The sequence below is a fragment of the Oncorhynchus keta genome, chromosome 5 (genome assembly GCF_023373465.1).
Source record: "Oncorhynchus keta strain PuntledgeMale-10-30-2019 chromosome 5, Oket_V2, whole genome shotgun sequence".
Classification (NCBI taxonomy): domain Eukaryota; kingdom Metazoa; phylum Chordata; class Actinopteri; order Salmoniformes; family Salmonidae; genus Oncorhynchus; species Oncorhynchus keta.
In genome coordinates this window covers 1,232,237-1,259,777 of record NC_068425.1, presented here as the reverse complement: position 1 = coordinate 1,259,777, position 27,541 = coordinate 1,232,237, and the positions used below count along the sequence as shown (strand labels likewise).

General features: G+C 42.6%; 1 protein-coding gene across 3 annotated transcripts in view; it reads right to left on the bottom strand.

Annotated features, from left to right (window-relative positions):
- cramp1 (cramped chromatin regulator homolog 1) overlaps positions 1-27,541 on the bottom strand; it is a 48,480-nt gene continuing 20,939 nt past the window's right edge. For 2 of the 3 annotated variants that reach the window (XM_052518346.1, XM_035770589.2), the window contains exons 9-20: positions 23,746-23,827; positions 22,316-23,476; positions 21,690-21,864; positions 18,503-18,666; positions 16,467-16,541; positions 16,267-16,348; positions 15,856-15,966; positions 12,297-12,457; positions 11,885-12,077; positions 11,605-11,769; positions 6,222-6,358; positions 1-1,860 (exon numbers count right to left, since the gene is read on the bottom strand). In XM_052518346.1, coding sequence (XP_052374306.1) covers positions 1,747-1,860; positions 6,222-6,358; positions 11,605-11,769; positions 11,885-12,077; positions 12,297-12,457; positions 15,856-15,966; positions 16,267-16,348; positions 16,467-16,541; positions 18,503-18,666; positions 21,690-21,864; positions 22,316-23,476; positions 23,746-23,827 — 2,620 coding nt within the window. In that variant the 3' untranslated portion in view covers positions 1-1,746. Of the gene's footprint in view, positions 1,861-6,207; positions 6,359-11,604; positions 11,770-11,884; positions 12,078-12,296; positions 12,458-15,855; positions 15,967-16,266; positions 16,349-16,466; positions 16,542-18,502; positions 18,667-21,689; positions 21,865-22,315; positions 23,477-23,745; positions 23,828-27,541 lie in introns of all 3 variants that reach the window. The other variant, XM_035770590.2, reaches the window with a different exon arrangement.

Sequence of the window (27,541 nt, the reverse complement as noted above, 5' to 3'; positions counted from 1 at the left end):
TTTTGTATGGGCCCAATATTTTACATTTTTTATTAAACATTGTTAAACACTCCAATATTACTGCTGATATATTATGGTATTTTTCTGAAATTACAATGCAAAAATATTACATAGCTCATTTTAAAACAATTGTTTCTCAACCGGTTTACAATAAATAGTCCAAATAAGAATAATTTACAGTATTATGTTACAAAAGCGCAGTGAATACTGGAATTGTTATAGATTAAAGTTACACAAAGAGAAAGGACTCCATGCCCCAATTTTAAAAGACATCTGCTACAGAAGTCTTTAGACATAATCCACATTTGTAGCTTGAACATTTATTTTAGTGTGTTAAAAAATAAAAATATGACATTTAGTATTTGAACATTGAGTCAATGTGATTACTCATATCAAAATGCTTAGCTGACATCTAGGCATTGGGTGTGTCCGAATTGGCAACCTATTCCCTACATAGCATACTCATTTTGACATGGGCCCTATAGGCTCTGGTCAAAAGCAGCGCACTATATAGGAAATAGGGTGCCATTTTGGACAGATAGTCCTGGAAACAAGCTTCATAATTTCTGGCATTTGCTGCAATGTAGTCAGGCAGGAACTCGTGCGTAGTAATCTGATGCCGGACTGCATAGTTGATGATACAAACATTGGTTGATGCAATGCAACATCTCCAATTTAGTCATCCTGGAGCGTGACCATATTTGTGTCTAAAAACCCTCATAATATGATTGATCCTTTAGTCAGCTGGGGACCTCAAACACACCCCTCGACTGACAACCAACCAGGAATCATAGGATAGAGTGCCGTGTGGTGTTAAACAAAAGCACACAAGGGTTGCATTCAGTAGGGCACAAAGTTACAAAATATTTTGCTACAGAAAACTGAAATGAGCTTTTAGGAAGTTTCAAAGCATTGGTTGAGAAGAAAACACAGGGTGAGTTAGAGTAGATGTTCAAGTGGAGTGTCAAACTTTTTTGCATTGATATGGCGGGAGGGACACGAATGCTTGGCCTGGGATACAAATTCATATCAGTTCCACTCATATGGCTTGTTCAGTTTCAACAGATTAAATTATTAAGTGGTGTTAGTTCACGTGGACGTATTAAACTGACAAGACGGAGAAGGACACGCTACCAGCAGTTCAGAAGTTCATCAGTAGTTATTTTCAAGTTAGTCTGAAATTTACATTTTGCATTCAAATGTCTTCAGTTTGATACTTCTCAGAGGGAAGAGAGAGACAAGAGGACAAGGACAGACCCCGTCTTTTGTTCATATATGGCATTGTTTTTTTCTTTACATGAGGTTGTGTTTTGTAAACGGGATTCATATTTGAAGTTTTTTTTATTTATTTTTTTATTTTTTTAAAGGGTGGCTCGCTAGGCAGAACAGACAGAATGGTCCAAACAAACAAGCCAGATGGAACCCATCAGAATCAGTTGAAATCGATTCCAAACCAATCAGAACCAGTTAAAACCGGTCACACAGGCCTTCAGAACCAGAAGAAACCATTTCGGAACCCATTAGAAACAATCAAAGAGTTTAAACCTGTTCCAGTTGGACTGTGCCAAGGTCAATCTGAGTGCTTCTTCTGTTCAGGCCAATGGTCTTGGTTATTGCACTTTCTTTCACAAACTATATAGGTGAAGGAGTGTCTCTCCACCCCCAAAATCCTTGCACTTCTGAAGGAGTGGGAGGGGCAACTCTGTGACAGACAGATCCTAAACCCTGCCCCAGATTATTTCAAATTTATGAGGGTGTGAGGTGCGGCTCTGTGACAGCCAGCTCCTGTGCCAAATCGTTGAAGCGGGCGATGTAATCCACGCTGCTCTCACTCATCATGCAGGCCAGCTGGGTGTCGACCTGCAGGGATGAAGATAACCACATATTAGATAGTCACTGAATGGCTGAAGAACATGCTTCCAAAGTATTGACAAGGGACAACATTTGTTGTTATAAAAAAAAAAAAAATACAACAATATAATGGATTCAAACTCTAAACAAGATGCCCAGTGACAAGCCTTCCAGACGAGATAAGTGACTTGCATTCTTTGAGGCAAGCAACAAACACTGAAACATGCATGAGAGCACCCGCTGTTCCGGACGACTGATCACACTCGCCATAGCCGATGTGAGTAAGACCTTTAAACAGGTCAACATTCGCAAGGCCAGACGGCTTGCCAGGATGTGTACTCCGAGCATGCGCTGACCAACTGGCAAGTGTCTTCACTGACATTTTCAACCTGTGTTTCAAGCAGTCCCTGTGCCCAAGAACACCAAGGTAACCTGCCTAAATGACTACTGACCCGTAGCACTCATGTCAGTAGCCATGAAATGCTATGAAAGGCTGGTCATGGCTCACAACAGAGAACGCTGTTCCATTGACTGCAGCTCAGCGTTCAACATCATAGTGCCCTCAAAGCTCATCAATAAGCTAAGGACCCTGGGACTAAACTAGAGGTCGGCCGGTTCATCGGAACGACCAATTAATTAGGGCCGATTTCAAGTTTTCAAAACAATTTTTTTTTTTTTTACACCTTTATTTAACTAGGCAAGTCAGTTAATAACACATTCTTATTTTCAATGACGGTCTAGTAACGGTGGGTTAACTGCCCCTTTCAGGGTCAGAACGACAGATTTTTACCTTGTCAGCTCGGGGATTCAATCTTGCAACCTGACAGTTAACTAGTCCAACACGCTAACCACCTGCCTCATTGCACTCCACGAGGAGCCTGCCTGTTATGTGAATGTAGTAAGCCAAGGTAAGTTTCTAGCTAGCATTAAACTTATGTTATAAAAAACAATCATAATCACTAGTTAACTACACATGGTATCTAGCGTGTCCTTCGTTGCATATAATCGATGCGGTGCGTATTCACAAAAAAGGACTGTCTTGCTCCAATGTGTACCTAACCATAAACATCAATGCCTTTCTTAAAATCAATACACAGAAGTATATATTTTTTAACCTGCATATTTAGCTAAAAGAAATCCAGGTTTGGAGGCAATATTAACCAGGTGAAATTGTGTCACTTCTCTTGCGTTCATTGCACGCAGAGTCAGGGTATATGCAACAGTTTGGGCCGCCTAATTTACCAGAATTGTACGTAATTATGACATAACATTGAATGTTTTGCAAGGTAACAGAAATATTAGATAAAATACGGAACGGTTCCGTATTTAATTGAAAAAATAAACGTCTTGTTTTCGAGATGATAGTTTCCGGATTCTACCATATTAATGACCTAAGGCTCGTATTTCTGTGTGTTATTATGTTATAACTAAGTCTATAATTTGATAGAGCAGTCTGACTGAGCGATGGTAGGCACCAGCAGGTTCGTAAGCATTCATTCAAACAGCACTTTTGTGCGTTTTGCCAGCAGCTCTTTGCTGTGCTTCTAGCATTGCACTGTTCATGACTTCAAGCCCATCAACTCCCGAGATTAGGCTGGTGTAAACCAATGTGAAATGGCTAGCTAGTTAGCAGGGTGCACGCTAATAGCTTTTCAAATGTTACTCGCTCTGAGACTTGGAGTGGTTATTCCCTTTGTTCTGCATGGGTAACGCTGCTTCGAGTGTGGCTGTTGTCGATGTGTTCCTGGTTCGAGCCCAGGTAGGAGCGAGGAAAGGGACGGAAGCTATACTGTTACACTGGCAATACTAAAGTGCCTATAAGAACATCCAATAGTCAAAGGTATATGAAATACAAATGGTAGAGAGAAATAGTCCTATAGCCAAGCACAACTCCAACACCATCATTAAGCTTGCCTGATCACCGACAATAATGAAACAGCCTATAGGGAGGCGGTCAGAGACCTGGTAGTGTGGCAAAAACCTCTCCCTCAACGTGATCAAAACAAAAGGAGATGATCATGGACTACAGGAAAAGGAGGCCGAGCATGCCCCCATTCTCATCAATGGGGCTGTAGTGGAGCAGGTTGAGAGCTTCTGTCCACATCACCAACAAAACTATCATGGTCCAAACTAGGGCTGGTCAGTATACTGTATTTTTCTATATACCGTTATTGATGCACAGACCGGTTTGGGTTTTTACTTTACCGTCTATAACGGTATTTGATTGTTTGGTTTGTTAAATGTGATACGGCGTGTGTAACGTCCATTTGTATAGGTTTATGCCACAACTTGAGTCATCCCTCTCCGCTCTCTTTCCATGCCGCTTTCCACACAGACCTAGTCCCAACCCGTCACTCAAAGAGCGCATTTGTTGTCGCTTGAGAACGAGACACATTCGTTCAGTCTTCATGGTCAATGCAGCACATGCAACAATGTTGTTTTCAATTTAATCTTAATATAAATCCACAAGTGTTCTATAATTCCAATATTAGTTTGTGTTAGCCACTAATGCTAATCGCTAGTTAGTTGGCTAGCTGGCTAGTCAGAGCAAATGTAGCTGGCTAATACAGCCTGATACCAGTGTTGGTGGAGACCTAAATCAGTATGTTGTTTGTGTAACAGTATCTTATAAATCAATGAGGAATAGGCGAAGCATGAATAAAGATTAAATGTAGCCAAAGATTATAGGGTCCACGGAACATCACTTCGGATCCTACCCTGTCACATTAACTCGTCCATGGCATTTTCATTTGTTGTCATGTGAAACACTGCATTCAAAGTGCCCCCTATTATTTATATTCTAACTATAGAATTAGAATAAACATTCTATTTCCATGATTCCAAAAGTTCACCCAAGTGTTTATCTAAAATTGCAAGATTTGGTCAAATTAAGGCCTAGTTTTTTTGCCCATATATCATGGCAATGACCTCAATTGAGTGAGACCGGTTGCATCCCCAGTAAGTGCTCGGCCTCTGACCGCAAGGTGCTACAAAGGGTAGTGCGTACGACCCAATACATCTCTGGGGCAAAGTTTCCTGTCATCTAGGAACTCTATACCAGGAGGTGTCAGAGGACAGCCATAAAAATTGCCAAGTCAGACTGTTCTCTCTTCTCCTGTATGGCAAGCGGTACCGGAGCACCAAGTCTGGGTCCAAAAAGCTCCTTATGGCTTGGGGGTAGAAGCTGTTAAGACTACTGAACAGCTACTCAAATGGTTTCCTGGACTATTTGCATTGACCCCACTTTTGAAAAAAAAAAAATAATGTTGCCACTACTCTATATTTATGATCTATTAACTAGTCACTTTACCCCTACCTACATGTACAGCACCAGTCAAAGGTTTGGACACGCCTACTCATTCCAGGGTTATTTTTTATTTTTTACTCTTTTCTACATTGTAGAATAATAGTGAATACATCAAAACGATGACACATATGGAATCATGTAATAACCCAAAGTGATAACAAATCAAAACACATTTTATATTTGAGATTCTTCAAAAACAGACACCCTTTGTGTGATGACAGCTTTGCACACTCTTGGCATTCTCTCAACCAGCTTTATGAGGTAGTTACCTGGAATGCATTTCAATTAACAGGTGTGGTTAACTGGTTTGCGCTTAGTGGGACTATCATTTGTTTTTCAACAGGACACTGACGCAACACACCTCCAGGCTGTGTAAGGGCTATTTGACCAAGGAGAGTGATGGAGTCCTGCATCAGATGACCTGGCCACCACAATCACCGGACCTCAACGCAACGGAGATGATTTGGGATGAGTTGGACCGCAGAGTGAAGGAAAAGCAGCCAACAAGTGTTCAGCATGTGGGAACTCCTTCAAGATGGTTGGAAAAGCATTCCAGGTGAAGCTGGTTGAAAGAATGCCAAGAGAGTTCAAAGCTGTCATCAAGGTAAAGGGTGGCTATTTGAAGAACCTGAAATATATTTTGATTTGTTTAATACTTTTTTCGTTTCTACATGATTCAATATGTGTTATATCAAGTTGATGTCTTCACTATTATTCTACAATGTAGAAAATAGTAAAAATAAAGAAAAACCCTGGAATGAGTAGGTGTGTCCTGAGTAGGTGTGTCTTTGACTAACCTGTACCCCCTCACGTTGACTTGGTACCCCTTGTATAAAGCCTCATTCTTGTTATTTTATTGTTCTTTTATTGTTTTACTTTAGTAAATATTTTTCTTAAAACAAGTGTTGGTTAAGGGCTTGTAAGTAAGCATTTCACAATAAGGACTCCTGTTGTATTTGGCGCATGTGACAAATACATTTGATTTAAACTGTAAAGAAACAAAAAGGTTAAAATCGTGCAAGGGAGGGATGTAGTAATATGCTTCCTACTGGGGTGGTCTTACGTCTGGCAGGCCGCGGGACTGAAAGGAATCATGGGAGTTGCAGTCCATAAATCTGGGTCCGAGGAGGGCTGTTCCACTGGAGGGGCCAGAGGGAGTCAGGGAGCTTCGTCTGCCCTTATCAGGAGACACCAGGCTCGCTGTTGGGGGGGGGGGTAAATGAGTTAAAATAGTTTGAAATTGAGACAACACAATTCAAGACAATCACAGTTGAGCTAATGCTTCTGGGCTCAGAGTAATCCTGCTTCAATTGGCTTCATCATCAGGTTCAGTTCAATAGAAAATCATCATTGCCAGAGACTGGTGATAATGGCTGCGTAAGCATATATACGTGTGTTTGGATTCATGAAGTTGAAGTCGAAAGTTTATACATACACCAGCCAAATACATTTAAACTCAGTTTTTCACAATTCCTGAAATTTAATCCTAGTAAAAAATGTCTGTCTGAGGTCAGTTGGGATCACCACTTCATTTTAAGAATGTGAAATGTCAGCATAATAGTAGAGAGAATTATTTATTTCAACTTATTTATTTCATCACATTCCCAGTGGGTCAGAAGTTTACATAAACTCAATTAGTATTTCCTTACAATCAAATGCCGACCGCATTATCTACCAAGATTATTCTCTCCGATTATTATCACAGTCCTGTACATCTCCCCCCAAGCAGACACCTCGACGGCCCAGAAAGAACATTGGACTCTTATGTAAACTGGAAACCACCTATCCTGAGGCTGCATAGCGTCGAACAACGATGTATACACTGATTCGGTGATCGAGTTTACGAGCAAGTGCATCGGTGAGGTTGTACCAACAGCAACTATTAAAACCTTCCCCAACCGGAAACCGTGGATTGATGGCAGCATTCGCACAAAATTGAAAGAGCGATCCACTGCTTTTAAATCAGGGCAAGATGACTGGAAACATGACCGAAAACAAACAGTGTAGCTATTCCCTCTGCAAGGCAATCAAACAAGCTAAGCGTCAGTATAGAGACAAAGTAGTCGCAATTCAACGGCTCAGACGAGAGGAATGTGGCAAGGTCTACAGTCAATCACGGACTACAAAACGAAAACCAGCCCCGTCGCGGACCCCGATGTCTTGCTCCCAGACAAACTAAACAACTTCTTCACTCGCTTTGAGGACAATACAGTGCCACCGACACGGCCCATAACCAAAACCTGCGTACTCTCCTTCACCAGAGCCAACATGAGTAAAACATTTAAACGTGTTAACCCTCGCAGGGCAACCAGCCCAGACGGCATCCCTAGCTATATCCACAGAGCATGCACAGACCAGCTGGCTGGTGTGTTTACGGACATATTCAATCAATCCATATCCCAGTCTGCTGGTCCCACATGCTTCAAGAGGGGCACCATTGTTCCTGTTCCCAAGAAAGCAAGGCTAAACGACTACTGCCCCCGTGATTTGAGAAACTAGTCAAGGATCATATCACCTCCACCCTACCCGACACCCTAGACCCACTCCAATTTACTTAACGCCCCAATAGGTTCAGACAACGTAATCACACTGCCCGAACCCATCTGGACAAGAGGAATACCTATGTAAGAATGCTGTTCATCGACTACAGCTCAGCATTTAGTGCCCTCCAAACTTGTCATTATACTTGACACCCTGGGTCTCAACCCGCCCTGTGCAACTGGGTCCTGGACTTTGACGGGCCACACCCAGGTGGTGAGGGTAGGAAACAACATCTACACCCCCCTGATCCTCAACACTGGGGACCCCCAAAAGGGTGCGTTCTCAGCCCGCTCCTGTACTCCCTATTCACCCATGACTGCGTGGCCATGCACACCTCCAACTCAATCATCAAGTGTGCAGACGACACTACAGTGGTAGGCTAGATTACCAACAACAACGAGACGGCCTACAGGGAGGGGTGATGGCCCTCGGAGTGTGGCGTCAGGAAAACAACCTCACACTCAACATCACCAAAACAAAGGAGATGATCGTGGAGTTCAGGAAACAGCAGAGGGAGCAACCCCCTATCCACATTGACAGGACAGTAGTGGAGAAGGTGGAAAGTTAAGTTCCTCGGCGTACACATCATGGACAAACTGAAATGGTCCAACCACACTAGGTCCTTTGCTGTTCTGCGATTGATTTGCACTTTTCGCACCAAAGTACATTCATCTCTAGGAGACGGAACGTGTCTCCTTCCTGAGCGGTATGATGGCTGCGTGATCCCATGGTGTTTATACTTGCATATTGTTGTTTGTACAGATGAACAAGGTACCTTCAGGAGTCTGGAAATTGCTCCCAAAGATGAACCAGACTTGTAGAGGTCTACAATTGTTTTTCTGAGGTCTTGACTGATTTATTTTGATTTTCCCATGATGTCAAGCAGAGGCATGAAGGTAGACTTTGAAATACATCCACAGGTATACCTCCAATTGACTCAAATGTCAATTAGCCTATCAGAAGCTTCTAAAGCCATGACATAATTTTCTGTAATGTTCAAGCTGTTTTTTAGTATATGTAAACTTCTAACCCACTGGAATTGTGATACAGTGAATTATAAGTGAAATTATTTGTCTGTAAACAATTGTTGTGAAAATTACTTGTGTCATGCACCGAGCAGATGTCCTAACCGACTTGCCAAAACTATAGTTTGTTATCAAGAAATGTGTGGAGTAGTTGAAAAACTAGTTTTAATGCCTCCAACAGTATGTAAACTTCCGACTTCAACTGTACATTCATATAAATAAACACAACTGTACATATACATACATACACACAGTGGGGCAAAAAAACATTAAATCAGCCACCAATTGTATAAGTTCTCCCACTGAAAAAGATGAGAGAGGGCTGTAATTTTCATCATAGGTACACTTCAACTATGACAGACAAAATGAGGAAAAACAAAATCCAGAAAATCATATCGTAGGATTTTTAATGAATTTATTTGCAAATTATGGTGGAAAATAAGTATTTGGTCAATAACTAAAGTTTCTCAATACTTTGTTATATACCCTTTGTTGGCAATGACAGAGGTCAAACGTTTTCTGTAAGTCTTCACAAGGTTTTCACACACTGTTGCTGGTATTTTGGCCCATTCCTCCATGCAGATCTCCTCTAGAGCAGTGATGTTTTGGGGCTGTTGCTGGGCAACACGGACATTCAACTCCCTCCAAAGATTTTCTATGGGGTTGAGATCTGGAGACTGGCTAGGCCACTCCAGGACATTTAAATGCTTCTTACAAAGCCACTCCTTCGTTGCCCGGGCGGTGTGTTTGGGATCATTGTCATGCTGAAAGACCCAGCCAGTTTCATCTTCAATGCCCTTGCTGATGGAAGGAGGTTTTCACTCAAAATCTCATGATACATGGCCCCATTCATTCTTTCCTTTACACGGATCAGTTGTCCTGGTCCCTTTGCAGAAAAACAGCCCCAAAGCATGATGTTCCCACCCCCCATGCTTCACAGTAGGTATGGTGTTCTTTGGATGCAACTCAGCATTCTTTGTCCTCCAAACACGACGAGTTGAGTTTTTACCAAAAAGTAATATTTTGGTTTCATCTAACCATATGACATTCTCCCAATCTTCTTCTGGATCATCCAAATGCTCTCTAGCAAACTTCAGACGGGCCTGGACATGTACTGGCTTAAGCAGAGGGACACGTCTGGCACTGCAGGATTTGAGTCCCTGGCGGCGTAGTGTGTTACTGATGGTAGGCTTTGTTACTTTGGTCCCAGCTCTTTGCAGGTCATTCACTAAGTCCCCCCCGTGTGGTTCTGAGATTTTTGCTCACCGTTCTTGTGATCATTTTGACCCCACGGGGTGAGATCTTGCGTGGAGCCCCAGATCGAGGGAGATTATCAGTAGTCTTGTAGGTCTTCCCTTTCCTAATTGCTCCCACAGTTGATTTCTTCAAACCAAGCTGCTTACCTATTGCAGATTCAGTCTTCCCAGCCTGGTGCAGGTCTACAATTTTGTTTCTGGTGTCCTTTGACAGCTCTTTGGTCTTGGCCATAGTGGAGTTTGGAGTGTGACTGTTTGAGGTTGTGGACAGGTGTCTTTTATACTGATAACAAGTTCAAACAGGTGCCATTAATACAGGTAACGAGTGGAGGACAGAGGAGCCTCTTAACCTGTTAATCCTACCCCCTACTTTTTCGAACATTCTGTTAAAAATCGCGCAACATTTCAGCGCCCTGCTACTCATGCCAGGAATATAGTATATACATATGATTAGTATGTGTGGATAGAAAACACTCAGACGTTTATAAAACTGGTTAAATCACGGCTGTGACTATAACAGAACGTGCGTTTCATCGAAAAGCGCAGGAAAATCTGATCACTGAAAATGGGAAAATATATCCATGCGCGACTTGAACCCATTGATAAAGGTGAACCACATTGAATGGGGCTGAGGTTGCAATACCTACAGCTTCCACACGTTGTCAAGAGTCTTGTCATTTGCCTAGGCTTTGTTTCTTGGTCAAACAGATGCAAGGCAACGCATTTCTTCCGGTCTCCGACCGGATATTTTGGTTGAGAATTACCCGGACATTATTTCCAGACGGACAGCTAAAGAATATACTTCGCCTCGTGATCAATTTGATCGCTTATTAACATTTAATAATACCTAAAGTTGCATTACAAAAGTATTTCAAAGTGTTTTGTGAAAGTTTATCGTCAACTTTTTTAATTGAAAAAAATGACGTTACAAGACGCTATTTTTTCCCGTTTATCACACAGTCTTCATAGATCGATATCTAGCCTATATAAGGACCGATTTAATCGGAAAAAAAGACCCAATAGTGATTATGGGACATCTAGGAGTGCCAACAAAGAAGATGGTCAAAGGTAATGAATGTTTTATATTTTATTTGTGCGGTTTGTGTAGCGACGACTATGCTAATTATTTTGTTTACGTCCCCTGCGGGTCTTTTGGGGTGTTACATGCTATCAGATAATAGCTTCTCATGCTTTCGCCGAAAAGCATTTTAAAAATCTGACTTGTTGCCTGGATTCACAACAAGTGTAGCTTTAATTCAATACCCTGCATGTGTATTTTAATGAACGTTTGAATTTTAACTAGTACTATTAGCATTTAGCGTAGCGCATTTGCATTTCCAGATGTCTAGATGGGACGCCTGCGTGCCAGGTAGGAGCAAGAGGTTAAAGAAGAAGTTACAAGTCTGTGAGAGCCAGAAATCTTGCTTGTTTGTAGGTGACCAAATACTTATTTTCCACCATAATTTGCAAATAAATTCATAAAAAATCCTACAATGTGATTTTCTGTGATTTTTTACAAGGTGATTTTCTCGCTCATCTTTTTAAGTGGGAGAACTTGCACTGATGGCTGACTAAATACTTTTTTGCCCCACTGTACATATAAAAGTATGTGTGTCCGTCTTACAAAGCAGGCAGCCAAATGAAGAGTCAGTGGAGTCGTTGGGGTACCACTGAGGGTCGTGGCTGGGGGAAGGGATCCAGCCTCTGGAGGGGCTGACTGAGGTACAGGGTAGGAGCTTAGAGCACTCACTACCATTCAGCTTGGCAGGAGAGAGGGATGCCTCATCACCTGAGAGAGAGCGACAGCACGAGAGAGATGTAAACAGATCAGGCTACACTACAGAAACAGTACAAAATCTTATTTTAGAAGCACACGCACCTCTAACAACGCCCCCTTCACTTACCGTAGTGTGCCGAGTTGATGGCCAGCTCAATGATTGAGTCACTGATGTGTGTTTGTGGCCCTCCAGGAGCCATCGCTTCCTCTGGGGGTCCCGGGAGAGAGATATCCAGCAGAGAAGCCACGCTGGGCGGGGAGAGGAGCGAGTCACCTGCTACTCCTGGAGACGGAGGGGGGAGGCCGTTCTGCAGCGAAACCTGGTGGAGGGTTAGGGAAAGAATGATACAGGGTTAGAATTCATGTGTAAAAAATATATGAAAAATCTGTGCTCTTATTGGACAGGTTCCTGTAGCACCTCCCTTGTACAAAACAGTGTCCGGCCTTTTGAACACGACCCAGGTAGAGATAGGGTACATTGTCTTTTAGATCTCTCCATATGACCGTTTTTCTTTCCCTTCTTTCAGCGTTCCACTCACCTCAGAGGCCTGCTGGAGGAGCTGTGGCTGGGGAGGACCAGCATACACCACTCCAGGGTGAGAGGTTGAGATGGGCCTTCCGTCTGGACTGGGGGCCTCCAGCTCTCGACAGGGGCTGCCTGGGATGATGCCTGCTGACTTGGCTGCCAGGTCAATGGCACCTGGATGGAAAAACATAAAATCATCCCCCGTTAAATTGTCAAGAGTCTGAGTACACTAATTTCCAGCATCAGTGGGGCCTGGCCTAGATGGGCCTTAAAATAGAAGATGGACTAAAAAGGTGAAAAACAAGAGAAAAATAAAACATGACCAGGGCCTAAACGAACACCCACCACCTGCCAAATTAGAGTAGATTTTGGCATTGGCGGGTAAGAGGTCTATTTCACCAGCCATGTTGGTGGGTGGACAGGGCTCCACAGTGCGAGAATTTCTCTCACATTTGTTAATGAAATAACCAAGTATGATCACATTTATTGCAATATACTCTACATGACCAAAGCATGTGAACACCTGCTCGTCAAACATATCATTCCTAATTCATGGGCATTAATATGGAGTTGGTACCCCCTTTGCGACTATAACAACCTCCATTCTTCTGGGAAGGTTTTCCACTAGATATTGGAACATTGCCGAGGGGACTTTCTTCCACAAGAGCATTTGTGAGGTTGTAGCGGTATTGTTAGAGACGTGTAAAGATAATGATTTTGTTTGGGCACCAGGCGGGTATTAATCCTTCTGAAAGGAAAAGAGTAGGATCGAGAAAGTACCACTACCAGACCCATACACATCAGCAGAAGAGACTGCCTAGAGTGTAGCCTGTTTGCAGATATCTTTACTCTTCACTGGCTAAGACACACAATAGAAACCCATGTCACAGCACAGGGGTAACCCCACCAATAATACCTCATACAACAATAATAATAATAATAATAATAATAATAATAATAATAGCAGAGCAATTGAACAGCAACTTAATAGAAACAATTTACAAGAAAGAACCCAGTCATCAACATTTGAGGATTTGCAATAATCTCTATTACTTCCCAGTGGATGAGTGCAGAGGCTATGAATGTGGGTGTGTTCATTTACAAAACAAAGGCCTTAAAATGTCCAAAATCTTCTCGGCCACATATCATCAGTAACCACACCACTTCAATACAGTTCAAATAACAATACACAGACTTGCAAGCAACCTCCCCTTTAACTAAAATGTCAACCCAAGTACTTCTGGCATGGCAATAATAGTCCGACAATGAACATCAACGGGAAGCGCATGGGGAAAAATAGAAAGTCTGCTGCAGTGTAAAGCAATGGAACAATAGAGGTAAGAGAAAGTGAGAGCAGGAGAGATCTTAGCTGTTGACTTCAGGCTTGCAGTTGAACCGTCTGATGGTTTGTATGTCAAAGCTTAGCAACAATGTTGCTACTAATCTATGCGATCCATAACCAGTGCAGTCCCAAACGATAACAACCACGACCTAGAGCGGTCACACCGATGATTGAGTTAACTTCTAATGGCTGGGGGCAGTATTGAGTAGCTTGGATGAATAAGGTGCCCAGAGTAAACTGCCTGCTACTCAGGCCCAGAAGATATGCAAGATAAGATATGCATATTATTAGTAGATTTAGATAGAAAACACTCTGAAGTTTCTAAAACAGTTTGAATGATGTCTGTGAGCAAAACAGAACTCATATGCCAGGCAAAAACCTGAGAAAAAAATTCAACCAGGAATTGGGAAATCTGAGGTTTGTAGTTTTTCAACTCTTTGCCTATCCAAGATAGTGTACATTTTGTCCGATTGCACTTCCTAAGGCTTCCACTAGATGTCAACAGTATTTAGAACCTTGTTTCAGACTTTTTATTTTTTTAACCTTTATTTAACTAGGCAAGTCAGTTAAGAACAAATTCTTATTTTCAATGACAGCCTCGGAACAGTGGGTTAACTGCCTGTTCAGGGGCAGAACGACAGATTTGTACCTTGTCAGCTCGGGGGTTTGAACTTGCAACCTTCCGGTTACGAATCCAACGCTCTAACCACACTAAATTGATTTTATTGATGTATTATATTAAGTTCAAATAAGTGTTAATTCAATATTGTTTTAATTGTCATTATTACAAATAAATAATATATAATTTTAATTGGCCGATTAATCGGTATCGGCGTTGAAAAACCATAATCGCCCCACACTTCTACTGTGAAGGAGGAGAGAATAAGAGCTGATTGAGTAAGGGGTCTGCCAGAAGGCCATCAGCTCAGTCAGACGTGCTCCCATCAGAGGTAGCTGCGTTCCATTGCATTTCTGAAGATTATAATTATATATTAGAGGTCGACCGATTAATCTGAATGGCCGATTAATTAGGGCCGATTTCAAGTTTTCATAACAATCGTAAATCTGTATTTTTGGGCGCTGATTTGACTTTTTTTTTTTTACACCTTTATTTCATCTTTATTTAACTAGGCAAGTCAGTTAAGAACAAATTCTTATTTTCAATGACGGCCTAGGAACAGTGGGTTAACTGCCTGTTCAGGGGCAGAACGACAGATTTGTACCTTGTCAGCTCGGGGTTTATAATACATCAATAAAATCTACTTAGCCTCAAGTAAATACCTTGTCAGCTCGGTTACTAGTCCAACGCTCTAACCACTAGGCTACCCTGCCACCCCAATCATAATCACTAGTTAACTACACATGGTTGATGATATTACTAGATATTATCTAGCGTATCCTGCGTTGCATATATTCTGACTGAGCATACAAGCATCTAAGTATCTGACTGAGCAGTGGTAGGCAGAAGCAGGCGCGTAAACATTCATTCAAAAAGCACTTTCGTGCGTTTTGTCAGCAGTCATGTTAAAAGGGAACCACCAGCTTTCATATGTTCTGAGCAAGGAACTGAAACGTTAGCTTTCTTACATAGCACATACTGCACGTTTACGTTATTCTCCACTTTGTTTACTAAATTGATTTTATTGATGTATTATATTAAGTTCAAATAAGTGTTAATTCAGTATGGTTTTAATTGTCATTATTACAAATAAATAATATATAATTTTAATTGGCCGATTAATCGGTATCGGCTTTTCTGGCCCTCCAATAAAATCGGTATCGGCGTTGAAAAATCATAATCGGTTCGACCTCTAGTATGTGTGTGTGTGTGTGTGTGTATATATATTTAAATACATATATAAATAGTGTAAATGCTGCAGTAGCTGGTTTCAAGGTATTTCTGCCGTTTTGTTACTTAGCTGGTAAATTAATCGCACAAAGTTAAAGAACTACGAATCCTGTACAGCACAGCTGCGCACAGGCATCAAGGTAGGTCTAAAGTCTACTCAAGTGAGACTTTGTCCTCGTGTGTCTTGGCTAGTTAATAGTAATACATTTGTTTTAGAAACATCAAAGCATGCTTATCGGTTTTATTTGATAATTTCTGTGTAATTTTTGAAAGAAATCTGAGTAGCTGGTAGATATAAAAAAAAAAAATACCTGCCACAGTGGCTGATGGACCAAAAAGTTAGTTTCAGGCCCTGAATAGGTAGAGAGAAGCGGTACGTACTGGAGAGCTGACTGGAAATCCCAGGGCCAGAGGTAATAGGCGGAGTTCTGGGGAGGAGGGGACGGGTGGAGGGAGAGAGACGGGGCTGGATTGGCCGGAAGGAGCCTGTTCCTGGGGGGTGGACAGTAAGAAGAAAAAAAGTCAGTCAAGTCCAAACTATGGAGGTGAGTGTGGTTGAGTACTTCTAGCCCTGTTCAGATAGTTGGATACAACATTTTTGGGCCTGAACACAAAATATTACTGCTCCCCAGTGCTTTTTATTCCTGCAGCATAATTACAAAAAAATATATGTTTCTCCGATACTTCAAACATTCCTACTTCCTTCCTGTGATTAGGTAAGTAAAAGCATGTTTTCTAATTCATTTATCATTTTTAAACTAGGTGTATGGGTTATGTTGACAGGTGGCATACCTGTGGCAGATGAGTTGGAGAGGATAGAGAAGGAGCAGACGTGTTGAGGAGTGTCTCCAGTGGTGCGGGGGAGCAGAGTTCTCTGAGGAACAAAAACAACAATTTCACATTAAAACATTCTGTTCAGACTTCAAGCTGTCCTAAGAATAACTGTCAATTCAATAGGTGCACCAAACAATGGACTAAGATGAAAGACTTACCTGGACCACGAGGGGCTTTCGAAGTGGCCGGCTTCGGTTTTTCCTTTGTTTCGGCAGGAAAATGTCTGACTGCATCTGTAAGAGGCAGTGATGCAAATTGGTGAGGCTCCAAAAAGGTTCAAAAACAACAACTAAACTACAAGAAAAAGGGGCCTTTTTCCAGAATGAGGTTGTCGCAACACCAACATTTACTAACGATAGGATACCAAACCAAGTATCACGATACCGAGTAGAATCGTGACTGTCGAAAATAGCTGATTTGCACATATCCAAAAGACCTACCTGTGATTAGCCAGAAGGAATGTAGGAAGGAATATAAAATGTATAATGTGATCTGCAGTTTCATTGTGGCAGTAAGGGTTACACTCAGGTTTGGCCTAAATGAAACCATCTTTAGCTTACAACTTTACACACATAGCCTACACTCTCACAATCACAGCCTACACTCTCACAATCACACCACACACCTCCCAACAGTTAGGCACCAACAATAATTTAAGGAACACCAGAAGAAAAACAGATATGATTCAGATTTAGCTTAGAATTACATTGATTAGGCATATGCATCCTACCTTTGAAGCATCTCTTTGAGTAGGCTATCTATCCCTTTCACATTTTTCCTGTACCATCCAAACATGTGCATAGCCAAGGTACCATGTTGATATCTAACTAGCCAGGTAACATTACTAAACAAGGTCATTTGTTATCAAACCAAACACTTGCGGCCCACAAGTAGTTTAAAAAGGGGCCGCAACATGGTTTATAAAATGATGTAACGTGCACCAATTCGCTGTAGAAAAGGGTTTGGGCTAGAAACTTGTGGCATTAACTGTTGAAGACCTAAGCGTGAGGGTCAGTGTACTCAGATTTTCCTCTACAGGCAAAATAAAGAATCAGGTCCATAAATATTTGGACATTGACCAAGTTATTATTTTAGCTGTCTACCACAGCATTAATACACACAATTTAAATGCATGATCATGTTATTTGTCCAATTACTTCTGAGCCCCTATAATTGGTGGGCTACGTTGAAAATAATTGGTTGTAATTCCGATACTTTTTTATTTTTACAAAACCCTTAAATTAAAGATGAAAGTCTACACTTAAAGCACAGCTTGATTGTTTTCTTTCAAATCCATTTTGGGGGTGCACAGAGCCAAAATTATGGAAATTGTGTCACTGTCCAAATACTTATGGACCTGACTGTACGCATGTATGCACTTCACTTATGCAGCGAGCTGCTCCGTTGATTGAACAAATGTAACATAAATCCCATCACTGTTTGCTAGCCCCAGCTCGTCATCACAGTAAATAACATTTGAAAACTGATGAAGGTGTGCCGAAAGAACGGATAGAGAGAAGCAGCTGAGTAAGCAAATGGCTTGTTAGGGGATGCAGTTGGCTGCTCACAGCTGTCACACGTGATATTGATTTGAAAAAAATATTGGAATAACAGTGGGAGAATCTATACGGTATTTTACTATATTCCGGTATTGATGCACGGATCGGTTTGGGTTTTTAACTTTACCTTCTATAACGGTATTTGGATGTTTAGTGTGTTAAATGTGTGTGCCTTTCCAAATCATGTCCAATCAATTGAATTTACCACAGGTTGACTCCAATCAAGTTGTCGAAACATCGAGGACGATCAATGGAAACAGGACGCACCTGAGCTCAAATAGCAAACGGTCTGAATAAGGCATTTCTGTTTTTTTTTTTTTTAATACATTTGCAAGAATTTCCAAAAGCCTGTTTTTGCTTTGTCATTATGGGGTATTGTGTGTAGATTGAGGATTTTAAAAAGTAAATGTATTCCATTTTAGAATAAGGCTGTAACATAATTTGGTAAAAGTCAAGGGGTCTGAATACTTTCCGAATGCACTGTATATATCGAAAAATCTACAAAAGTGACGAGTTTGCATCCCTGAAGAGGGAAAATAAAAAGATTGGAAGGAATGAAGAGATATGGATAGAGTCCAGCTAGTTTATTTTTTGAGACAGACAAAATATGGAGTGAGTATGCAAAACGTCCTTACGTTGATTGAGTCGAGCTGTTGTCGGAAGGCGAGCTCGGCCTCCTTGTTGGGAGAGAACATGCGGGAGTGTCGGGAGCTGTTGGGGGGCAGGGTGGTGGGAACGGCAAACACCCCACCATCTGAGTCCCCCCCAGACACCAGCAGAGACCGCGGGAGGTTACGACCTGAGAGGTTCAAAGCAAAGGTTACAGTTAATTAGTATTGGTGTACATGCGATGTCATACAAAGATTCAGGTAAAAGATAAACACTACTTCAAGAATTGGTCCTCTGACCTAAAACTTTGGAGTTACTGGAGAAGATTCGATAAGTGTAGGTTGTGTGTGTTAGAGGTCGACCGATTAATCGGAATGGCCGATTAATTATGGCCGATTTCAAGTTTTCATAGCAATCGGAAATCGGTACTTTTGGACACCGATTTGGCCATTTTTTTTACACCGTTATTTAACGAGGCAAGTCAGTTAAAAACACATTCTTATTTTCAATGACGACCTAGGAACGGTCAGGTTAACTGCCTCGTTCAGGGGCAGAACGAGATTTTCACCTTGTCAGCTCAGGGGATCCATTACTAGATATTACCTAGCGTATCCTGCGTTGCATATATTCTGACTGAGCATACAAGTATCTAAGTATCTGACTGAGCGGTGGTAGGTAGAAAGAAGCAGGCGCGTAAACATTCATTCAAACAGCACTTCCGTGCGTTTTGTCAGCAGCTCTTTGTTGTGCATCAAGCATTGCGCTGTTTATGACTTCAAGCCTATCAACTCCCGAGATGAGGCTGGTGTAACCGAAGTGAAATGGCTAGTTAGTTAGCGCGCGCTAATAGCGTTTCAAACGTCACTCGCTCTGAGCCTTGGAGTGGTTGTTCCCCTTGCTCTGCATGTGTAAAGCTGCTTCGAGGGTGGCAGTTGTAGTTGTGTTCCTGTTTCGAGCCCAGGGAGGAGCGAGGAGAGGGACGGAAGCTATACTGTTACACTGGCAATACTAAAGTGCCTATAAGAACATCCAATAGTCAAAGGTATATGAAATACAAATGGTATAGAGGGAAATATGCCTATAATAACTACAACAGAAAACTTCTTACCTGGGAATATTGAAGACTCATGTTAAAAGAAACCACCAGCTTTCATATGTTCTTATGTTCTGAGCAAGGAACTTAAACGTTAGCTGTCTTACATAGCACATATTGCACTTATACTTTCTTCTCCAACACTTTGTTTTTGCATTATTTAAACCAAATTGAACAGATTATTTATTTGAGGCTAAATTGATGATTGATGTATTATATTAAGTTCAAATAAGTGTTCATTCAGTATTGTTGTAATTGTCATTATTACAAATAATCAAATCTAAAAATATTATATAATTATACACAGTGGGGCAAAAAAGTATTTAGTCAGGCACCAATTGTGCAAGTTCTCCCACTTAAAAAGATGAGGCCTGTAATTTTCATCATAGGTACACTTCAACTATGACAGACAAAATGAGAGAAAGAAATCCAGACAAACACATTGTAGGAATTTTAATGAATTTATTTGCAAATTATGGTGGAAAATAAGTATTTAGTCAATAACAAAGGTTTCACAATACTTTGTTATATTCCCTTTGTTGGCAATGACAGAGGTCAAACGTTTTCTGTAAGTCTTCACAAGGTTTTCACACACTGTTGCTGGTATTTTGGCCCATTCCTCCATGCAGATTTCCTCTAGAGCAGGGATGTTTTTGGGGCTGTTGCTGGGCAACAAGGACTTTCAACTCCCTCCAAAGATTTTCTATGGGGTTGAGATCTGGAGACTGGCTAGGCCACTCCAGGACCTTCAAATGCTTCTTACAAAGCCACTCCTTCATTGCCGGGCGGTGTGTTTGGGATCGTTGTCATGCGAAAAAAGACCCAGCCACGTTTCATCTTCAATGCCCTTGCTGATGGAAGGAAGTTTTCACTCAAAATCTCACAATACATTCTTTCCTTTACACGGATCAGTCGTCCTGGTCCCTTTGCAGAAAAACAGCCCCAAAGCATGAGGTTTCCACCCCCATGCTTCACAGTAGGTATGGTGTTCTTTGGATGCAACTCCGCATTCTTTGTCCTCCAAACACGACGAGTTGAGTTTTTACCAAAAAGTAATATTTTGGTTTCATCTAACCATATGACATTCTCCCAATCTTCTTCTGGATCATCCAAATGCTCTCTTAGCAAACTTCAGACGGGCCTGGACATGTACTGGCTTAAGCAGGGGGACACGTCTGGCACTGCAGGATTTGAGTCCCTGGCGGCGTAGTGTGTTACTGATGGTAGGCTTTGTTACTTTGGTCCCAGCTCTCTGCAGGTCATTCCCTAGGTCCCCCCGTGTGGTTCTGGGATTTTGCTGTTCTTGTGATCATTTTGACCCCACGGGGTGAGATCTTGCATGGAGCCCCAGATCGAGGGAGATTATCAGTGGTCTTGTATGTCTTCAATTTCCTAATAATTGCTCCTACAGTTGATTTCTTCAAACCAAGATGCTTACCTATTGCAGATTCAGTCTTCCCAGCCTGGTGCAGGTCTACAATTTTGTTTCTGGTGTCCTTTGACAGCTCTTTGGTCTTGGCCATAGTAGAGTTTGGAGTGTGACTGTTTGAAGTTGCGGACAGGTGTCTTTTATACTGATAACAAGTTCAAACAGGTGCCATTAATACAGGTAACGAGTGGAGGACAGAGGAGACTCTTAAAGAAGAAGTTACAGGTCTGTGAGAGCCAGAAATCTTGCTTGTTTGTAGGTGACCAAATACTTATTTTCCACCCTAATTTGCAAAATAAGTTCATAAAAAAATCCTAATGTGATTTTCTGGATTTTTTTTTCTCATTTTGTCTGTCATAGTTGAAGTGTATCTATGATGAAAATTACAGGCCTCTCATCTTTCTAAGTGGTAGAACTTGCACAATTGGTGGTTGACTAAATACATACAGGGGGGCAAAAAGTATGTATGTATATATAAAAATAATAATAAAATTAAAATGTTTTTTTTTAAACATTTTTTTAAATAAATCGGCCGATTAATCGGTTTCGGCTTATTTGGTCCTCCAATAATTGGTATCGGCATTGAAAAATCATAATCGGTCAACCTCTAGTGTGTGTGTGTGTGTGTGTGTGTGTGTGTGTGTGTGTGTGTGTGTGTGCATTTGCATGTGACAAGAGTTTGGTAAGCTACCGGAGGACCCAGTGTTTGGTAACATCAGCTTTGTCGCTCGGACCCCCAGGGGCTGTGGTCGTCCACAGTTGGGGCTCCGTACCCCCACAGCCGGGGCCTTGCCTGGGGGGGTGAGGGACTGTTCCTCCTGGGATGGCTTTACCGGAGACGTGGCTGTGGAGCACAGCTCTGGGGCCTGAAGGAGAGGAAAGGAGAGGGCATTAGAAGAAAACAAAATTACTAAAGGCTATTAAATCCCATAATCTGTTTACAAAGTCTCCTACAAAGTGTCTGCATTCCGATTCTCTACCCTTCTCCAGAAGTGTGCACTCGATCCCTCCACCTCATGCATTTAAATGTTTGGTGTAAACATGGCTAGAGGGCATTTGCACCATAATCCTCTCACGTCGATTATGGCAGCCCCCCACACCTCTGATTCAGAGGGGTTGGTTTAAATGCGAAAGACACATTTCAGTTGAATGCATTCAGTTGTACAACTGACTAGGTATCCCCCTTTCCCTTTCCAGTCGATTACTTTTAAATCCATGAGGGAGAGTGCAGGAGTACACACTTCGGACGAAGTGTAGAGAATTCAAATGTGGCCAGTGGCTATGAAGAATTTGCATCACTAGGCGGTGTTAACTCACAGGTTTGGGATTGACCTCTGATGACACCAGCCGGAGCAGACAGCGCAGGACGCGGTGGGTGGAGGGCGGGGGCAGGGGGCGTGGTGACTGTAGCTGTGGGCATGTCTGCCCTGGTCCCTGTAGCCCCTCGTCCCCCATCTCCGGGACTGCAACAGCAGCCGGCTGCCACTCGTACTCCAGCTGCAGTTTCCCAGGTTTCCCCAGCATCAGGTACAGCTCTGCCAGAGTCACATTGCTGTCTGACCCCCGCGAGCTCCAGCCCTCATCACAGATCCGCTGGGCCGACCGACCACAGGACACCAGGGTTGGTGTGCTGATTCCTCCTCCACCACCACCACCAACCCCACCAGACTCTTCCTTTCCAGGGGCTGCTGCGCTCCCCTGCCCCTGGTCTGGAGGGACGTCATCCACCTGTCGCAGTGCCGGTGGAGGTGTGGTGGGAACCAGGGGGTCCAACAGGGGGAGGGAGTTCCTCTCTGGAGAGGCTCCGTCACTGCCATTAACCCCTGTGGCCCGCTCTTCAAGCCTGTACGGAACAGTTGCAGAGCAAGAACTACCCCCCAGGTCCTGAGAAATGGAGTCCCCATCTCCTCCCTTGGCCCCCAAGGCCTCCCCTACCCCTGGTCCTTCCCCCAGCCCCTTCTCCTGTTCCACCTGCCCCGCGGCTACACCACCCTCCTGTTTCTGAGTCATAGACAACAGCAGCGAAGACGAAGGAGGAGGAAGTGGCGGTATAGGTGATGTTATCTGGTTCAGATTCTTGTGCTCTGGCCCTGCTCCCCCTCCCAACATTCCTCCTTCAGGTGTGGATATGGGGGTCTCACCCCCAACACGCCGAGCATCCCCACCACCACCGCCGCGTCCAGGTTTGGCCACGCCCCCCCGGGGGAGGAGTGGGGCCCCCTGGATGCCCAGAATCTGGGCGGTGGGGATCAACTCCTTGGGGCCGGGCCGGGGCTTGCCACTCTCCTGCCAGTGGACAGTGCAGGAGGCCTTTGAGTGAACCACACGGGCTACGCTGGGCAGGGGGGTCAAGGTGCTGGTCTCAGCTGGGTATAGGAACAGGTCCTCCTTGTCTTCTCTACAGGGGAGAGCAGGGCTGCCGCTACCACTGTGATGCTGGGTTCCCCCTAACGCCTCGCGCTCCTGCAGGCTCTTCAGCTGAACACAGTACGGTCAAGGAGGGTCAGCAGAGATGTCGAACAAAAATAAGAATTGAGCATCAACTTGGCTAAATATTATCTGTTTATCTCTTGAAGTTCTATGGATCAGCTCATTTGAGACGGTTTTTTTTTTTTAACCAGCAGGTTGTGTCTGGTGCTAATTTCATGTGATTCTATACTCGACCAGATAAAAAATATAATCAGTTAGGTTGTGGTCTAAGTGCTATAAGACGGACATGACATAACTGTTGTGACGTGGAAGGATACGATCCGCTGGTCCTGGACGGCCCACTTCTGTTTCAGGAACTCAATCAGGCTGGACACCTTCCTATGTAGCTCCACCACCATCCTACATCACCACACAGAAGAACAAACAATGTTAGAAAATACTACATTTCTCAGCAAAGACAACTCCTGTAGACAACACACACCTCAAACACTGACAGGGGCATGTTCAGCACGACACAACCTAGAAAAACCCAATATGATAATGACAATATGCTTCATGTAATGGCCGCTATGTTTAGGGATCCAAACTATCAGGGTTGGGTGTCCCAAAAGCATAAAGATTTTTCTGCCCATCTTGATTTATAAAAAAATCTATTATTTATTCAAGGAAAACCCATTGAGACCAGGCACTCATTCTCAAGGGTGCCCTGATCACAGTAATACAACAATCAAATGCAATGTGAAAGGAAAAAGCAATCAATACAAATGTAAAATAAAAATACAGCACAACACAAAATTTGGGGGGGAAAAGTAGATTTAGTCACGGTAACCGTATTACAGCCACACCAACGGTCACGGGAGACACCCTGGACCCAAACTGTTACAGACAGTATATCCATCCTGCCCTGCCTATCTAAGGTCTTCGAAAGCCAAGTCAACAAACAGGTCACTGACCATCTCGAATCCCACCGTACCTTCCCCGTTGTGCAATCTGGTTTCCGAGCCGGTCACGGGTACACCTCAGCCACGCTTAAGGTACTAAACGATATCATAACCGCCATCGATAAAAGACAGTACTGTGCAGCAGTCTTCATCGACCATGCCAAGGCTTTCGACTCTGTCAATCACCATATTCTTAACGGCAGACTCAGTAGCCTCGGTTTTTCGGATGACTGCCTTGCCTGGTTCACCAACTACTTTGCAGACACAGTTCAGTGTGTCAAATCGGAGGGCATGCTGTCCGGTCCTCTGGCAGTCACTATGGGGGTGCCACAGGGTTCAATCCTCGGGCCGACTCTTTTCTCTGTATATATCAATGATGTTGCTCTTGCTGCGGGCGATTCCCTGATCCACCTCTACGCAGACGACACCATTCTATATACTTCCGGCCTGTCCTTGGACACTGTGCTATCTAACCTCCAAATGAGCTTCAATGCCATACAACACTCCTTCCGTGGCCTCCAACTGCTCTTAAACGCTAGTAAAATCAAATGCATGCTTTTCAACCGTTCGCTGCCTGCACCAGCACGCCTGACCAGCATCACCACCCTGGATGGTTCCGACCTTGAATATGTATATAAGTACCTAGGTGTCTGGCTAGACTGTAAACTCTCCTTCCAGAATCATATCAAACATCTCCAATCGAAAATCAAATCTAGAGTCGGCTTTCTATTCCGCAACAAAGCCTCCTTCACTCACGCCGCCAAACTTACCCTAGTAAAACTGACTATCCTACCGATCCTCGACTTCGGCGATGTCATCTACAAAATTGCTTCCAACACTCTACTCAGCAAACTGGATGCAGTTTATCACAGTGCCATCCGTTTTGTCACTAAAGCACCTTATACCACCCACCACTGCGACCTGTATGCTCTAGTCGGCTGGCCCTCGCTACATATTCGTCGCCAGGCCCACTGGCTCCAGGTCATCTACAAGTCCATGCTAGGTAAAGCTCCGCCTTATTTCAGTTCACTGGTCACGATGGCAACACCCATCCGTAGCACGCGCTCCAGCAGGTGTATCTCACTGATCATCCCTAAAGCAAACACCCCATTTGGCCGCCTTTCCTTCCAGTTCTCTGCTGCCTGTGACTGGAACGAATTGCCAAAAAAAAAAAATAATAATAAAAAAATAAAAATAAAAAAAATTTAAAAAATAATCGCTGAAGTTGGAGACTTATCTCCCTCACCAACTTCAAACAGCTGCTATCTGAGCAGCTAACCGATCGCTGCAGCTGTACATAGTCTATCGGTAAATAGCCCACCCATTTTTACCTACCTCATCCCCATACTGTTTTTATTTATTTACTTTTCTGCTCTTTTGCACACTAATATCTCTACCTGTACATGACCATCTGATCATTTATCACTCCAGTGTTAATCTGCAAAATTGTAATTATTTGCCTACCTCCTCATGTCTTTTGCACACAATGTCTATAGACTCCCCTTTTTTTCTACTGTGTTATTGACTTGTTAATTGTTTACTCCATGTGTAACTCTGTGTTGTCTGTTCACACTGCTATGCTTTATCTTGGCCAGGTCGCAGTTGCAAATGAGAACTTGTTCTCAACTAGCCTACCTGGTTAAATAAAGGTGAAATAAAATAAAATAAAAAATGACAGTTTAGTAGCCTGCCAAACTTGCTAACTGCCTGGTATTCAGCACAGTTGTCCCTCTAATCACTCTGAAATCAATGAAAAATCAAAATGAAAATTTTAGTAAATCACTTAATGTTGAGTCTATGCTCATGTTTCTATAGGCTATGCAATTAAGTGAGAAAACAGTTTTGATATCCTCTTTTTAATAGAGGCTACCATCAACTTTCTATAGGCTAGGCCTACTATATTTATTTATTTAATTGTTCTAATAGTAAGCACATTACTTCTCTTTACAACAGTATAGCCTACCTCATGGCATGAAAATGAACCACGGGAAAAGCATCCTCCATTCACTATTTAAGTGCATAGATGACATGTATTTTTCCCCCTGCCCCTGTTCCAAGACAGATGCATGATAATAGCCGATTCTAAATAAAAACAAATTTCACACATGTACTAAATTATATGTAAAGACAAGATTAAATTAAGAAGTCTGATGGGTGGCAATATTATCACTTGTGAACGACGCCCAGTTTGTGTGCAGTAAAGCAAGAAACAGCACTCCTTAAAAAAAAACTTTTTCAACTCAGTCGCACATATCATGTAGCCTCGCCCATTAGGCATATATTTTTTGATAAGGTTTGTGTCACAATTTAAGTGGACAAGTAACTTAAAATTAAGAATATTAATCTGCTTTACAACGGGTATTTTGCCTAACTGGCATACATACACGCAGCACGTGAGTTTGAAGTTTGGGGAAGATCATTTTTAAAATAAAAATGCACCTTTATGCATGTAATGCTTTTATTATAAAATCGCATTTGTAGTGATTTTTCAGAATGTCGTTTTCCCGCTAATTGATTGCATTTTGGAACATTCACGCTTATAGCCTACTGCCATGTGCACATTGCTGCACTTTTAATGTGATGAAATAGCCTAATAGTTTATCAACATTTCAAGCTAAATGTTCTGATCTGTTGTGTCAGCCTCATTGCTTTTTTGAAGCTAGTAGTTGTATTAATTTGGGATCTATCGCATCCCACAACTGTCCCAGATTGTTTGAAATATTTATTTATTGCACAGAATAGGTAAACTTTTGTACTATGGGGTATAGTAGATTGACATAGGCTAGTGCTTTTGCTGTTCGTTGGGCCTACTCATCTTGTTGACTGACGAAAAGGAAATGTGGACAGTTCTTCCAACATCTTCAACATGCGCCTCGGAATTCGATAAGGACACGCACAGTTGCGTCCCCGACGTGTCGGTCTTCACTTGAGAACGACCCGATCACGTGACTGGCATTGGCTAATAAGAATTTAGATATCCGAGAGGTGCGTCGGCGCACGAAGAAGGGAATTATTATTATTATTTCTCAGGCCAGGGGCACAACTGGCCAAAAAAATATTTTTTTTTAGGGGGCATTACGGCCACAAAAAGGGGATGCCGGCGGGAAATTCGAGGCATTATCAAGTACTTGTCAAAATGTGAATGAGACGGATCAAGCGTATTTAGCCGGCG